The sequence below is a fragment of the Siniperca chuatsi genome, linkage group LG23 (genome assembly GCF_020085105.1).
Source record: "Siniperca chuatsi isolate FFG_IHB_CAS linkage group LG23, ASM2008510v1, whole genome shotgun sequence".
NCBI lineage: Eukaryota > Metazoa > Chordata > Actinopteri > Centrarchiformes > Sinipercidae > Siniperca > Siniperca chuatsi.
Window position 1 is genome coordinate 14,156,686 of NC_058064.1, and position 17,333 is coordinate 14,174,018.

The window sequence follows — 17,333 nt, forward strand, 5'->3', positions numbered from 1 at the left end:
TTACAATTTTTTACATCTTTATTCATTAAGATTACAGATTTTTTTTTTTATTATTGCTCATCATCTACCATTATCACTTGCAATATTTAAACATAGGGTTTTTTTTCTTTATTAGACAACTTAAAACATGTTTGAGAATTTTGCCAGTTTGCACTGCATGAGGATTTACAACAATAAATACAGGAGTGGATTCTTCTTTTACCTTCCTATACTTTTAAAGGTTGTCATATCTGTATATAGTATGTATATACATATACGATGCTGGTGTCATCCCCCGCCCACCCATGTGTTGGTCAACTTACAGCTGACAAAAAAAAAAATAAAATAAAAAATAAAAGGTTTCTCCCCCTAACGCACAGGCTAGGATCCTGAGGCAGCTGTTAACGAAGCAACCATTGCCTACAAAAAAAGGATGTGTACAAACACAGAAAGACATGTAGGCACACACACACACACACACACACACACACGTCGTCATCATCTATAATCACGTCAGCTTTCTCTCAAGAGGTCATATATTCTTTAAACACACATTCACACTTACAAAAGGGGGAAAATAACTACACTGACAACAGGTCACACTTCTATAAGAGGGGATTCTCAACAGCACAAGGAGACAGAAATGCACACACATTGGCAGGGAAATATGCAACATTGAGGTTGCATGGGCTATGACACAGTGTAGGATCTTGTCATTACATGGCGGCATATAGGCGTACACTATAGGTTTATCGGAGAGGTTCCTACACAGCTTTAAAATGTCAATTTCTTTAGACTAATGTGTTTTTACCAAATTTATCAGGAAGGACATTTTGGGAAATATCCTTATATTCGCTTTCTTGTCGAGAGTTAGATGAGAAGATCAATACCACTCATGTCTATGCAGTAAATATGTAGATGGGGCCAACCACTGGTTAGCTTCGCTTAGCATAAAGACTGGAAGCAGAGGAAAATAGCTAGCCTGGCTCTCTCCAAAGGTAACAAAATCCACCTACAAGCACCTTTAAAGCTCACTAATTGACATGTTACGTCTGTTTTGTTTCATTTGCTTTAGAGGTGCTGGTACTTGGATTTTGTTACCTTTTTACCTTTACGCTAACTAAGCTAACTGGTAGCTGGCTTCAGCAACATATTTATCGTATCAGCATGAGTGGTTTTCTCAAATCTCTGCAAGAAAGCAAATAAGGGCATATCCCAAAATGTCGAACTATTCCTTTAAAGACTTTGGCTGGCATTAAATATTATGTACAGTGATGAGATTACTCAAAATGTCACACAAAAACAAAATTGCATGAAATACGTAGGCATATTTGTATTTATTCAACTGGTAAACAAAGCTTTTTGTGCTCCTCCTGTTCAAAAGCTATAAAATGATCACATTTATTTTCCATATAAAGTACAGTAAATTTTCAGACCTGGATAATGAGCTACTGTATGTGTGTGTTTAAGCCTTTGATCCCTCTCTGTGAGAGTAGAGCTGGCAGCATCTATCAGCAGGTTAACAGAGAATCTGATTGGATCAGGTGCAGAGCCGGCATAGCGGCGGGACTGCACTTGGCTGTCAGGTGAAATGACTGTCAGGACTTTCTAATTTTCACCGTCGGGTCAGCTGGGGACGAGCTGCCGAGGTTGACGACTGTGCAGCTCATTATCCCGGTAGAATCTAAGCCTTTCAGGTGGGGAAGAAGAAACTAAAAAATATCGATAGCACGCCATGTTTGGAAATCTTTAAAAAAGGTGAAAAACCCCATGAAAGGTAAATGTGTTTCTTGGATGGAAAGAAAATAAATCATGGTGGAATTCAGATCCCAGACTGTATTTTTTAAGCTGAACCCCTTGACTATATCTGTGAGTACCAAAGAGTTGTGGTGTGTATGGTAAGTACAGTAAATCTTAACAGCACCATACTTTTCAATGAGGACCTGATTGAACACATCTGCTTAAGTACCTGGCATCAAATTGCTGCACATTTGGTATCTCTGTAGATATTTTCTGTCACAGTATTCAAAATGAGGGTTTAGTACATTTATTACACTTATCATTAGAACATTTAATTGCTTATCTTTATGACATATGTTGATTTTTTTTCCAAAAGTAATGATATCAGAGGGCGCAGGAGAGGAAAAGATAGAAAAATCTTAATTTCAATATAAATATCTAAATATACAGTATACCCCTTGTAATGATTCGACAACCTGCCATGCTTGTATAGTCATTCTTGGTAAAGGAAAAGACCAAATGAAAAGGTTAGCTCTCACTAGCTTGAAATACTTTTCATTATTTCAACACTGGCGTCTTGTGAGCAGCTGGAAGCCGAGAAAAAAGCAGCCAATGAGATGGTTTCACTGTGGCTTTGAGTGACAGGTGGGAAGAACCGGTCACCATCCAGTCATACTTAAAAAAATTACAAACTACAGGCTGATCCGAAGGGACAGAATGCATAAAAAAATGTTTAAAAACAGACAACGGTGAATCGCAATGACACAATCAAATAAAAGACATGATGATTGGACCCTGAGATCCCGCCTAACCCCATCCCACTAGGTCTAACCCCACCCTCGCAATATTACACAAGAGAAAAACAAAAAACATGATCACAAGTAGAAAAGAAAAGACAACAAAAAAAAGGACAGGAACAAAATGTCTGTCACTAAATCTTCAAAAGGTCATCTCCATTCACACAGATTTTTTTTTTTTAAATCAAGTTTTTTGTTTTATATAGTATATATCTTTTTAGCATCAATAATTTCATCTTTAATAGTTAAACAATAAAAGATCTGGCAAAGTGAAGGGAGGATGGAGAATGTACATACAACTTGACACACAAATAAGCGCCTAAAGAGAAAGAGATTATGATGGTGAAATGACAAGTAGAAGGGAAGTAAAACATCTTCCAGAAAAAGATGCCGGGGAGCTAGCTAGTGGCGAATGGCAGAGTTAGAGTTAATGTTATCATTATTATTGTCGAGCATGAATAAATAAAACGACTGCCATAAGCGCAGGGTAAGCCCCCACCCCCACCCCCCAGGCTTGGTCAGAGCCCCCCTCCGAATATAAAGCAGGCGTGTTGACTATTCTGTCCATCCTTTCCTCTGTCCTCCTCCTCTCCCTCTATGAATCTGTGCGATTCATGTATTGTATTTGTATTTCTTCATCCAACCCCAACACTGGTTTAATACCTTAAAAGACAAAAAGAGAAAGTTAGGATGATAGTTGCTGTAAACATAAAGGAGATGGCTAAATAGCACTACAGGTAAGAGGAAAATTATGTTTTTTTGATTTGGGGGTGAATTGTCCCTTTAAGCTAAATGCTAACATCAGATTGCTATCATAATCACAAAGACAATGCTAACATGCTGATGTTTAGCAGATAATGTTCTCCTTGTTCACCATCTTAGTTTAGCGTGTTAGCATACTAACATTTGCTAATTAGCACCGAACACAAAGTACAGCTGAGGCTGAGGGGAATGTAATCAGTTTTGCAGGTATTTAGTCCTAAAAGTAGTGGACAAATTGAAATTTTGACCTGATGATGGCGCTAGATAGAAACTTCAAAGTGATTACTATTCATCCTGAGGGGGACATTATGTGTGCCAGATTTCATGGCAGTCCATCCAATAGTTGTGGAGACTGGGGATCATGACTGTTACAGAAAGAAACACCTCTCTGTAACACCACTCTACAGTCTCGATTAGACTGGGTGTTTTTGCAGTTCAATAAGATCAAGTGTTTTCATACCTATAGTAGTTTGGTTTAAAGGGCCCGTTCTTGTTCAAGCCCAGATACTTGGCCTGCTCATCAGTCAGCTCTGTAAGATGTGCGTCAAACGTAGGGAGATGTAGGCTGGCCACATACTCATCTGGAGGGCAAGAGAGAGGAAGAACATGTTAACATTCACCAGGCGTCTGTGGCTGATTAATCATTCAAATGAGAGAAGGAAGAGATGTAGCAGGGAGGCTCTAGGAATTACCGTCTCTCCATCTCTTTTTTCCACTGCACTGTCTTCCTCTTTCTCCCTATCTGCTATCCTCTCCTCATCCTTCTTTGTGTCTCTAAATCCTTCTTTCTTCATCGCAGCCCTTCCTTTCATTCCTCTTCATCATCTTTCCGTGCTGTGGCGGCAGCAGCCGTCACTGACAGGGTGACCTACATTTGGCTTCCTGTTTTTCTTTACTACGTACGTGCTCTGCTCTCACGCATGGAGGGAATGTGACGGGCAGCGACGTACACAGACACAGGACTCATTCTAGTGTGAATGATATGAGTCTATAGGGAGACGACTCTAGACTGAACAGATGAGACAGACTGTGTTGTCTATGGAGATAAATGCAATACACCTGCAGGCTCTCTGCTGGTGCAAAAAAAACTCTCTGTAATCACTTCCTGTCCATCTCTTTGCTTGGTGGCTACTTAAGTACCAGGCAGTTATTTTTCCCCTTCCTGGCTTGATGTCTTACTGTGTTTGCGTTGTCCAATAGTCATTTTTACTTCTATTTTGTGTAACTTTTTATTCCTGCATTTTTTTCAAGTTTTATTCCATTAACAAATTCTGAACTGACAAAAATCTTACCCATCTTCTTGGGCAGCAGGTAAACATCCTGTTTGTAGCGGCCCTCTGGGGCATTGTACAGCTCTATCAGAGCCAGAGCCTGGGCAGAGACACACACACACACACACACACACACACACACACACACACACACACACACACACACACACACACACGTTACTCACATACACACAAATGCAACTTCATGTTTCGACATCTTTATTTGTGATAAACCGAAACAAAGTGAGAGCACAAAATTTAAAATACAAAACAAAACTAATCATGTATAACAGTGTAAATGAGACAGAAATTGATCCACCGTTTTACCTGGGTGGTGGCGGTGATGGAGAGCACAAAAGTGGGCACAGTGGAACAGCTGAGATTCAGCAGGCGACCCTGTAGAGGAAGAAAAAGCAATACAAGGTTAGAGTACACAGGTAAAAGGGTCTTACCTTTGTAAGACAAAGTGTCAGGATGTGCAGTATGCGTGTGATGATGTATGTGTTAGAAAAGAGAAATCTCAGGTCCTATACAATGAAATTCAAATATTTAAACCTCGCTTCTGAAATCTGATCTGCAACTGTCTGTTTTCTCTCATCTTCATTCTGACAGTAAACTGTTGCTGCCGTCAGAAATGCTGCAATGGAGAGAGTGCAATTGTGAGATCCCAAGTGTTGTAGAAAATTAGTAGTAGGTAGTTAGCATGTAAAACTGAAACACTCTGCGGCTAGGAGGAGGGGGAACCGAGAAAGGTTGTATTGTCGTTGCAAGGGGGGAAAAAAAGCGGAATTAAAACTGTTAAGGTTTTAATGTCCAGCGCACCAAAAAAAAATTAAATAAAAAAAATCACATGACTCATCGAAACAAACCTTTAATTAGTGCTTTCACTCCCATACTCTTTTAAGATGATATGTGTTTTCAATTGTGGAAGAAGCTTTAGTTTCTTTGTCTTATTGTGCTGTTTAGACCCCTCAGTACCATACACAAAGAACCTTCACAGCTCAGATTGTCCTGTCTGCCAACTTGTCTTTGTGGCCATCTCTCTCTGCTTTAGCAATGGAGCCAAGTACAGATCATGAGTTTGTATAAATAAATGCACGAGTGTATAGTATTACATTATAAAACAAAGTTACGAAACACGGGAAAAAAATAGCTCCTCTTTTTTTACACTTTAAAAAGAAAACCAGCTATCTAAATTCTCTTCATTTCAGAGATACTGAATGATGTATTCATTCTTTAAATAAATACAATTTTTGGAACACAACTCTATTTTGGATCAAAACTGTTGGAACAGAGACCGATAGAGGAGGCGGGAGAGGTGAGGGTGTTGGCTGAAACCTGCTGAAGATCAAACAGCAGCAGAGACACAGGCATTGATGGGCTGGCAGGTTGTCTGTCTGGCCCTGTTAGACTGCTCTCATTCTGTCACGGCTTGTATCTGCATGATCCCTCATACATTTTCTACAACTTAAAAAAGACTCAAATTTCGTCAACAAATTAACGGTGTTCCTTTGTATTTATTAACGATGACTGGACGTGACTCAGCTATATCACTACAAGTAATGGCCGAACAATATGCTTCACAAAACATTACTATAGTGACTGTGAATCTACAACAAATAGTGTCTCATCATATCTTTGTAACTAAATAATCTCCATATCCAACTGGGAATTTAAAGATATGTTTTTTCAGAGTCCTCTGGGTAAGAGTGTGTGCCAGTGTGTGTATGTGTGTGTACCTCAGCCAGCAGCACTATCCTCTTGCCATCAGGCCAGATGACGTGGTCCACCTGAGAGCGCACTCTCTCCCAGGTCAGTTCAGGAGTCCGCAGGCTTGCCTACAGGATGAGCATAACATCATCAGCAATCATTTGTTGTTGGTGGTATTTTTTTCTTGTCTTCTTCCACTTCCATTATTATTCCTCTTATTTCTGTGGCTGAGCTGTCACACATCTATCATCATGGGCCAAAGGCTGACTCAGTACGCTTGGTCTTTTCCAGGACTGAAGTACTTTAGAGGAAGTTGTGACTGACTTCTCAGTGTCTGAACTACTTCCTTCCTCTACCACTCAATCGCTCCATTCCTCTCAGATTTTTTCTATTCGTAGCACTTCCGTCTCACTGTTTTATGGTCAGGAGAATAAGTAAAATATGTAAACAGTTAAAAGTGATTTATCAGGATAAAAAAAAAAGCGTTACTTGGTTTTAGACTCATTTTTATGGTTTGATGGCTTGTTAAAGTCGACTAGCCTAACTCTGACCAGCATTTTATGGATTGGGCCTTGTACTACGAACCCACAATCTCTAGATAAGTTAGTTACCATGACAACATTGAATAATCGCTGCCCAGTGTCAGGCTTTTCAGGCAGGAGGACATTCAACATGCTGTCACACGTTATCGAGAATTGCCATGCTATTGTTTCTGTATTGCCGATTCTTGATTATGCTTTAATCTTCCATCATGTCTCTTGTCTCTTGGCCTGTGTTGTTTTAACATTATTTCTGTTACTTCACAAGTTTGTGCAAGTTGGTAACTGACCACATCGATCTCAGTATTGGAGTGTCCCATGTTGCAGACAATGCATCCATTCTTCATGCGGTCGAGGTACTCTCTCACCACCACGTTCTTATTGCCTGACGGAGAGAGAGAGGAAAGAGAGAGAAAGATAAGGACAAATTAAGAAAGAAAATGACAATCACAAAGAAAGAGACTAGAGTGTACTTGAAGTTTTATCAAATGACATGTTGAAAAGGGACCCAATATAATAAATCTGGGGACTGAGTATGTATCCATTTCTGTGAAACTAGGTTTTGACTGTACTCCATTTAATTGCTTCTTATCGCGCCATTTAGCGTAGTTAATTAAGTCTGAAAATATGATTTAGTCTGAGTGTCTTACCTGTCTGCGTAGTGCATCTTTAACGATCTGTAATAGGACTTAGTAAGTTTGAGTAACCTTTTAGTAAGCTCTGTTTATGTTTTTTATATATATATATATATATATATATATATACACACACACGAAGTATATATAAATTGAATTTCATTTCATGCACAATTTCTCGGCAGAGAAATTTTTGTTCTTTTAATTGATAACTTATTTCGCCCTTATTTCACTGCAGCAGCATTATTAATTCACTAGGAATCCAACAAGCTTTCTGAATTTTGCTGCGAGGCCTCTAATGAATCGACCTTAATGGAGCTACCAGCGCATGACCTTATCAGCGCTAATACTTGTCCTGTTTTATTTATTTTACTGCACTTTGTAACTTCTTTAGGAAAAGCTTCACGTGTCTTCTTCTACCTTATTATCCTCTTATTATCTTTTCTGTTCAATTGCAGTCACCATTAAGAGAGCCCTCTGCTTTCGGCCTGCCAGCAACATCAGGTAATGAAGCAGAGAGACAAGTAATTCTCTGCTCCAATTAAATCCTCAGGACAACTCCCTGGCTGCTGAGCTGAGAACTTTATTAGTAACTGTCACACACTGACGACGACGACTGAATAACCGTCCAGTAATCCTGAACGAACAGTGACAGAATAGTCTGTTTTATGTCTTGCACCTTAGTTGTGGATTATGTCCCAGCAATCCAATGATTAGGATTATAATCAACTTTTTGTCTTAATGGAGACAGAGAAAAATACAGAGACAGAGGCTGAACCAACCTGTGCAGGTGATGACGATGTCCACTTGTCTGATGACTTCGTTCAGTTTCACCAGCCTAAAGCCATCCATGCTGTGATTGGGAGAAAGACAATAAAGAGCGTGAGACTAAAGCGATGTCAACCGCAGCAGCGAGCCGTGAGAACCTCAACGAGCAGAGTCTTACCACGCCTGCAAGGCACAGATGGGGTCGATCTCTGTGACGTAGACGATGGAGCCCATTGCTTTGAGGGCAGCACAGCAGCCTTTTCCCACCTGAGGATGACAGACACGGGACATTATCAGTACAACAGACAAAACATGTCATCAAAAGAGACAACAAACTAAGTGTTGTGTAGGTCAGTGGGTAGAGACGCTGCCACTGTTTGGGGGTTTAATTTAAACTAGAGCAGCCCAACCTAATAAAGTACAATATATTTACAGTGTATTTATTGTACTGTGATCTGCTTCACAACAGTATCTATTGTCAGATGACCTCAAGTACCCCTTCATCGACACCGCCCATCATGTTCCAAGTGTGACTTGATTTTAAACCGGATGCTATTTCAAACTATTAATTATATAAAAAAAGTGGATGTTTTGATTTTATTTTAATGACGTTTAAAGTTTCGGTCAAGTTTGCATTCGTACTACAACCTGTTAGAATGGCAGAAGCTGGAGGTTTCAACTGTCTTTTGTAGCTAGTGTGACTTCCCTGCTCGCTTGCTAACTAGCTTTAACGCACTCAATCACAGCAGCAGGTATTATAGCTGACTCGGGTTGGTGGGAAGTGTGTCCTGTCCTGGCTTATTGTAGCTGGTATCTTACTCGTTTTATTTGTTTATTTTAGGGGTGGCTGTGGTTTAGAGGTAGAGTGGTTCGTCCTCTAATCGGAAGATCCCTTGTCCGATCCCGGTTTCCCCCCAGCCCGCATGTCAAAGTGTCCTTGGGCAAGATACTGAACCCCAAATTGCCGCCTTCAGTGTGTGAATGATTGGTTTCTTTGTTCTGATGAGCAGTTGGCACCTGCCATCAGCGTATGAATGTCTGTGAATGGGGAGACCTGTTCTATATTAATAAAGTTGTGAGTGTACAGACGTTTAAAACAACCTTTTGAATACTAAATCGTGTGACGACATTTGCAAAATCCTCGCCCCTACTTGCTTTGATGCCTTAAAGGGGGGGGGGGGGATTACCTTACTTACCTGTCTTGTAACCTACATCTAAATCTTTTTTATTTTATTATATTATAGTATAATGTAATTTCACCTTACTTGTATTTCAGGAGAGAGGAGCTCTAAGGAGACCTAACATTTACTGTGTATGAGCCTGTATGAAAATGAGAAAAATGTCCGCCTACCTCTCCGTATCCACACACCACCACCTGTTTGCCTCCAAACATCACATCAGTGGTCCTCTTCAGGCTAAGGACAGAAACACAATTATTTCACCGGCAGCCTAATATTTATTCAGACTGTTTGGAGCGGAGAGGAGGTGGGTGTAATTGCCCTGCAACAATGAATGCTCAAACAACAAACGTTCTGTTTTATAATAATCCCTAATGAGGTTAAACAGGAGACTGTTTCATACCCGTCTAAGATGGACTCCCTGCAGCAGTAGAGGTTGTCAAACTTCTGCTTCGTCACAGAGTCGTTGACGTTCATGGCTGGAACACACAGCTTTCCTGCCTTGGACAGCTGGTACAACCTACACACACACACACACACACACACATATTAAAACAGATGTAAAAATGCAAGCTATGCTCAGCGACCGAATAAAATACAACAAAATAAATAATTTTTCATGCTTAAGACAGACTTGGTTTTATCATGTATTAATTAATACTGTTCTACTCAACAGTCTACTCTTATATACACAGCGTTGCTGCAATCCTGCGATCACAGTACAATGTTAATGGTGGTAACATTTTTCACCACTAGATGGCGATATTACACCAGAAACTATAGAACCTGTACAACCTGTACATACAGAGAACTAGTTTTATCTGAAACAATGTAATATTGTATGTAATATGTAATAATACAGTACAATGTAATATTTTCAACCTTTACCAAAAAAAATTGCTTAAGACAACAACAAAGACATGTGCATGCGCATGTTGCAAATCCCACCTGTGCACACCGGTGACACTCTCCTCTACAATGCCCTTGATCTTCTTGAACATGTTGGGGTATTTTTTATAGATCCAGTGAGTCAGGTCTCCACCATCATCCAAGATCTGGCGAACAATCAGAGACAAAGCAGAGTGGAAGAGAGAGAGGGAGGAAGATTGAGTGAGGATATTGGGGAAAGAAAAATAAAAAAGTAAGGGTGAAAAAGACAGCGAAAGACAGACAGAGAAAGTATTTTAATAACTTATTCCTGTAGTTCAGTCCTGGATGATTGAAAAAAATAAATGCAGGTTATTTTTTGCACCATTTCTATAAATGCATCCTACTTTATTATCCTCCCTGTACTTTCACCTACAGTGCAGTGTAAAAATAGATTCTTTGTATTTAAAAAAGATCTAGTAGGCTGGTGAAAATAGCAGATGTACCGTATGTACCACCAACAGGGGCTGTAGGATGGAAAAAGAAAGAAAATATATTTTTCCCATGCTTTAATAAGCTTTATTTAGAATGTAGGTGTGCTACCATGTTGGGTTGCCAGCCTTCCACGTTGACACAGCGATCGATGCACCACCAGAAGTCGTCCTCTGACTCACCCTTCCATGCAAATACACTGAAACCTAGAGAAAGAGACAGGAAGTGGTTTATGTATAACAGACGGAAACAGAAAAATAATGAATCCGCAGGAGGAGGGCATGATGTGAAAGAGAGAGCATCTGAACATTTAAGACGGGAGAGAAGGGCACACACGGGAAACCCAGGACACGCAGAGTCTCACCTCCCTCTGCCAGGGCAGCTGCCACTTCATTCTGGGTGGAGTAGATGTTGCAGGCTGCCCATCTGCACTGAGCCCCCAAAGCTGACAGAGTCTCCATCAGCACCTGAGGAGAAGAGAAGAGAGGGTCGCGTTTGACTTTTTGTTGTAGCTGCTGGAGTCAAACTGTATTATGTTTGGGCTGTGAGTGTGTGTGTGCGTTTTGCATTCCTACTCACAGCAGTCTGGGCGGTGATGTGGGTGCAGCCCACCACCTTGGCACCGGCGAGGGGTTTCTCCCCCTGGGCTCGCTTCCTCAGAGCCATCAGGGCTGGCATCTCTGAAAGAGGAGCAAACACACCAACAAACACATCAGTGGATAGAGGAATCAGCTGGATGATTAAGGAATTCCCATAATTTAATCTTTCTAATACTTCATCACTAATCCATCGACTCATCCAGCTGAAGGAGGTACTGATGCTAAGTGGTGTGTTTCTGTGTGTGTCGCCTGCAGGGTTCAGCTGAGGCTCTCTCTGCAGATTTTCTGGAAATTCAGTTAAAATTTGCACTACATTTGGATGGAAACTTGCCTACTGACTTGCATCCACCCCCTAAATCACTACCCTTAAGTTCCCCTGTTTTAAAGTGAGCAGTGACTCTTCTTTGGTTTACCTTGCTCGGCAATCTCGATCTCTCTGCGTCCAAAGTCGGCCTGTTTGATATTTTTGATGCAGAAGTCTCCGTTGCCTTTGGAGTTCTTCTGCTGTTTGTCCCGAGGAGATGTCTCATCGTCAGAGCTGTCCGTGTATGACGCCGCTAAAAAAGAAACACACACAGACATCGGTACTGTCAGTATGTCGCTCAAACACACACACACACACACACACACACAAAAAGGTACAATATTGCCTTATAAGTCTTATCTAATATGGGAATTCTACCTGCTGCGACAATCTGGGTGCTAAAGATAAATGCAGGACTGCACTCCCACAGAGAGCAAAATGGCAGACAGCCAAAGGTGGGCATAAACTGACCACAGTCAATCCCGACATTACAACTGGAATACAGGTTTGAACCATTAATAAATCCACATTAGACAGAAGTGGAGATGGCTGTTTGGACAAAAGTGCCAGCTGACAGAAAAAACGTGTCATGTGGAGCAAAAGGGCAAAAACTCATCTAAAGAGACGATTCAACCTGTAACTGTAACAGCCACACTGATGACTTTAATCTGTTCTGGGGATGCCGGCATCTTTTCAGGGCAGATGGCCTCCACCCAAACAGATCTGCTGAGAGTTACTGTTCTGATGAACCATTTTTGGTTCAGCCTGCGACACCCATCAGCCAGGCCTCAGATGATGCACCCTGACACAGAGCAGCCTCGGCGCCACAAAGACAAAACACCACAGCCTCAATGTCAGCGTGTTGACAACCAGCTCATGGATCAGTCTCCTAATTCCTCCTCCCTTCACTCTACCCTGCCTCAGCCCTTTTGGGATTTACTGATAAAAATGGAAATGTTGACATTAAATTTACCCCCCGGTCACTGCGGGGGTAAATTTCATCTGCCCCCAGATTTATGTCTTTAACTGAGACTCAGTTAGACCAAGATAACAGTGCAGCAGTTCTTATTGAGTCAACTCCTCCCAAAATCAGCTTTATGAGCGAAGCTAGAGTACATAAGAAAGAAGGTGGAGTTGCTGTTTTGCTTAATAATAATTCTTTCCAGTGCAAGCTGATGTCTTATGCAAAATGTGCTTCTTTCGAATATGTTGCTCTTCAGGTGAAATCCTCATGTCGAGCTGTATCCTTAAACATCTACAGGCCACCTAGATACGGTGCAAATGTTTTTTGATGACTTTGACTGTAGTTAGTGTTGGTGATTTTAACATTCACGTTGAAAACCTCCAGGAAGAACTGTGTTGTATTCTGAACAGCATGTGACAGAGCCAACACACAAAAAGGGGCACACACTGTCTAATCATCTCCAAGTGTCTTAACATTTCTAAGGTTTTGGTGACTGACTGCTCTTTCTGATCAATCCTGTGTTTTCTTTACGATGACTCTCTCTGTGACCACAAATTTTAAATCAGAAAACACCAGTGAATGATTCATTCAGGCCTTCTCTTCCGTCCTTGCTTGGGTCTCAGTCGATGATCTTGTGGATAATCTCAGTTCTAAGTACCATGGAGAAATGCCACGCTAGTAAATTTTTTTAATAAAAACAATAATAATGCATGCGACTTATTTGCTGCTGTTGACAGGCTGACAAACCCTCCTGTGTCAGTAGCACATGAACTTTTATCCACTAAGTCATGTGACGAATTTACCTCCTCCTTTGCTGCCAAAAATTCTGAAAATTAGACAAGCTGTCAGTTCCTCCATTATCAGGTATAGGGTCTGTATTGCCTTTACATCCACTTAAAACCAATTCAATTAGTATGACACAATTTGATCCTATCAGCTATAAAACCTTGGAAGAAATTGTGCAACATCTAAAATCCTCCTCCTGCCGCCTTGATATTCTCCCTACAGGCTTTTTTTAACTGCATGGCATCAGATCTTCTGCAAATAGTCGACACTTCTCTACTCTCAGGCTATTTCCCACAGGCACTGACAACTGCAGTTATTGAGCCACTCTTAAAAAAGAATAATCCAGACAACTCGCTAATGAAGAATTACAGGCCCACATCAAACCTCCCATTTTTAAGTAAAATCATTGAAAAGACTGTTCTTAAACAACTTAACACCCTGTCGGCCCTAAACAATTGTTGTTATTTTTTCCAGTCAGGATTTCGACCTCACCACAGCACTGAGACTGCTCTTGTTAAGGTCTTGAATGACATCCACTTAAACACAGACAGTGGAAAAAGTTTCAGTCTTGATATTATTAGATCTCAGTGCTGCATTTGACACCATCGACCAAAACATATGACTAGACAGACTGGAAAACTGGGTCGGTCTCTCTGGCACTTAAACAAAAATAAAACAGAATTAATTATCTTTGGACCCAAAGAAGAACAATTAAAAGTCAGTGCTCAGCTTCAGTCGCTAACGTTAAAGACCACAGACCAGGCCAGAAATCTTGGTGTAGTCATGAACTCAGACCTAAATTTTAACATCCTCATTAAGACTAACAAAATACACTGGGCTTCCTGTGTGTCAAAGAACTGACTTGAAATTTGACTGTTGTTTTACAAAGCACTGAATGGTTTAGGGCCAAAATAGATATATCTGATCTGCTGCTCCGTTATGAACTGTCCAGACCTCTCAGATCGTCTGGGACAGGTCTGCTTACTGTCCCCAGAGTCAAAGTGAAACATTGAGAAGCAGCATTCAGTTTTTATTTTATCTGGAACAAACTCCCAGAGAACTTGAGATCTGCTCCAACTCGGTTCTTTTAAAAATCAGGGCTTAAGAATTTTCTGTGTGCCATGGCAAATTACATTTGGGACTATTTATTCATATCTTGCACTTAACTGTAGCTGCACTGATTCTGCTGTTTAATCTGTCTTATTCTATTGTTTTAATCATTTTAAATACTGTTTGTGTATTTTGATTGCCTTGCGTTTCTTTTATATCTTGTCTCAATGCCTTTCATGTATTATGTAAAGCACTTTGAACTGCCTTGTTGTTGAAAGGTACTATACAAATACATTTGCTTTGCCTTGCCTTAGCCAGAGCTTTAAGGTTTCAAAGTGCAGAACAAACACAATGTGCCTTTGGTTTCTTCACTGTGAATAAAGCCTGTACTTTTCCCAACCCTGCAATTTGACTTTGGTAGGCCACGGATTCTGCACAGTACCAAGTTTAATTGATTATAAAGCTGTCTGCAAAATCCTTTCCACCAACAGAGCAACTCCAGCCTCTCTCCAATATAAGACTGCAGTAGAAAGTAAACACAGTACAAATGTGTTTTAACACTTGTACAGAAAAAAGAAAACGTGTCAGAGAGGTATCAGAGCACCTCTGAGATATAAACAGTAGTACTCACAGCACACAGCAGCATACTCAGTAAGGAGATGCCTCCATGTCTGGCACCAGCACTGTGTGGTTGCTTAAGGCTGACTCACTACATAGGTGCGGTCCTTCTTGTGTAGAGCAGGTACACAATGCCAATATCACTTTCAAAATGACCATGGACCAGTACCAGTACCAGATAAGACTGGGTACCTTGCCAGCACTGTAACAATACGGAAGTTAAAGAACATGTGATACTGTGCAAGGAGGGGAAAGGCTTAAAAAAAGAAAAGGTAATAATCCATGAGTGTACCATTTTCTTTTGAAATCTCCCATCCGTACTGACAGGAAGAAAGGGTGGGGGAGAGTGTGAGCTGAGGAGATCTTAGGGGTCACGAGGGTGGATGGACTGATACTTGCAAAGGATACTGGGACAAAGCTAAAGACAGTGTGACAAGGAGGTTTCAGTATCTGTCTTTTCCAAACACTGAAGGATTTTAGATACCTTTAATAGCTAAAAAGGAGAATAAACTCACACAACTCAAACTTGGTCTCAGTCTTAATACTGGCTGATAATTTTAAAATGTTATTACAGATTCAGTATTTTTAATTTAAGGCTAAAATGTATTGTGCATTAAAAAGAGTACTCCACCGATTTAGCTGTCTGACTCACAATAGTAAAGTAAAAAAAAAAAAAAAGGATCAAAATTGACGCAGCAGAACCAGAGATATCGTCTTTTTTATTTCAGTCATTCTTCTTCCTTGTTAAAACTCAAGCCTACATTACCCACAATGCAATTGGACCAGTGACAGTTCAGTCAGAGATTCAGGTGTGTTATGCTAGTAGCAGCTAATGTAGCCTCGAGCTGCTAGCCTCAAGCAGAGATGAGGAGCGGACTACAGAGGACTGGAAAGCTCACTTCTTTCTGTCTGCACACCCCCAGATTATTTCCACTTCCACTAGTCTTCAGACCCAACAGACCCTGACTCAAGTGACATCACTTGAGGACATTTAGCAGATTTAACACAGTTATAAAACCTTCTTCACATTTACAGTAGTACTCCCCAACACCTGCAAACAGACTTTGACGTGGAAAATCCCCTTTAAGTGTGATGTGATGACTTGAAAAAACCAAAATCATCGTCAACACGTATTCCTTATTTTACACTCATATTTCCTCCCAAAATACTGAGATGTTGTTTAACTTATTACAAGGTGATTCATGAAGCTATATGCTATGCTTTTATAGACTTGGACCACCACCTTTAAGAGGAACCCTTATTAAACAAAATCTATACCAAAGTGGTCTTGGGAAAAGTACTACTGGTGTGTTCAGTGTGTCCTCTGCACTGTGAGAACCATCAGAGAAATAAGAAGCACTCTGGTGACAGAGTTATGGGAGAAGACAGGGAATCAACCAAGCAGGGGGGAGGGGGAAAAAAGAGAGCGTAAAACAGAGGGTGCAAAAGGGTTGCAGATAATAGGGCTGCACAGGTTTCTGAAAATAACCTTATTATTGGAAGCACTGGCACATTTCACTCAATTTACAATTGCTGCTGGTAATAGTTAATGATTTGACAAGCTAATTTTTGTCTGGCCTGTTAACGTCTTAAGTGAAATAAATGCAGACTAAGTGCTCTCATCAATCTCATCCATCTCAATTTCTAGGAAAAAAATCTAGATAATTATTTTAGTCATGATCTGACAGCCTCAGGGTGGAGGGGAAGGTTCTCGGGAGGTAGTGCGATTTAATGAGCCCTGATCTGATTGCAGGAGGGAGGTGAATAAGAGCTGATGTGAGAGGAGAGAAGCAAAGAAAAGTGAAGTGAAGGAAGGAAGAAAAGAGAACACAAGATGTGTGTTATAGGGGAACTGGAACAAATCCAACTCTCACCTTAGAAAGGGACTCCACATCGAGTGTGCCAATTTTGATCTTAGAGCTGAAAACCGAATACAGAGCTGAATTTAAGAATCAAAATATTAAATATACACGATTCAAGCAGGTAAGACTGTTGCCTTGTGGTTAAGAAATAGCCATTTGTGGACTACCTGCTCTGTCCATCAAATCCAAAGGGGGACAACAGTTGTTTAGAGCTTTAGAGTTTTATTTTACTGTTTACTGATCATTTTCAGCTGTATTGGAGCTGTGTTAAGTCACTGCTGCTTCACATTAAAAGCGTTCCACTGGCAAACCAGCGGGAAGCTTTTATTGTGAAGAAGTTATTGGAAATGCAATGCGTTTGTCACCAAGTTCTTCAAAAAACACATACATATAATCAAGCAGATATGAACAT

At 40.6% G+C, this 17,333-nt stretch overlaps 1 protein-coding gene across 3 annotated transcripts in view; it reads right to left on the reverse strand.

Moving 5' to 3' along the window:
- ahcyl2b (adenosylhomocysteinase like 2b) overlaps positions 1-17,333 on the reverse strand; it is a 48,159-nt gene continuing 30,826 nt past the window's right edge. For all 3 annotated transcript variants that reach the window (XM_044185635.1, XM_044185637.1, XM_044185636.1), the window contains exons 3-17: positions 11,751-11,894; positions 11,318-11,418; positions 11,103-11,205; positions 10,850-10,944; positions 10,328-10,434; positions 9,783-9,899; positions 9,553-9,616; positions 8,380-8,468; positions 8,216-8,286; positions 7,089-7,183; positions 6,289-6,387; positions 4,877-4,945; positions 4,571-4,649; positions 3,739-3,859; positions 1-3,179 (exon numbers count right to left, since the gene is read on the reverse strand). In XM_044185635.1, the coding sequence (XP_044041570.1) occupies positions 3,173-3,179; positions 3,739-3,859; positions 4,571-4,649; positions 4,877-4,945; positions 6,289-6,387; positions 7,089-7,183; positions 8,216-8,286; positions 8,380-8,468; positions 9,553-9,616; positions 9,783-9,899; positions 10,328-10,434; positions 10,850-10,944; positions 11,103-11,205; positions 11,318-11,418; positions 11,751-11,894 (1,361 nt within the window). In that variant the 3' untranslated portion in view covers positions 1-3,172. The remainder of the gene's footprint in view (positions 3,180-3,738; positions 3,860-4,570; positions 4,650-4,876; positions 4,946-6,288; positions 6,388-7,088; positions 7,184-8,215; positions 8,287-8,379; positions 8,469-9,552; positions 9,617-9,782; positions 9,900-10,327; positions 10,435-10,849; positions 10,945-11,102; positions 11,206-11,317; positions 11,419-11,750; positions 11,895-17,333) is intronic.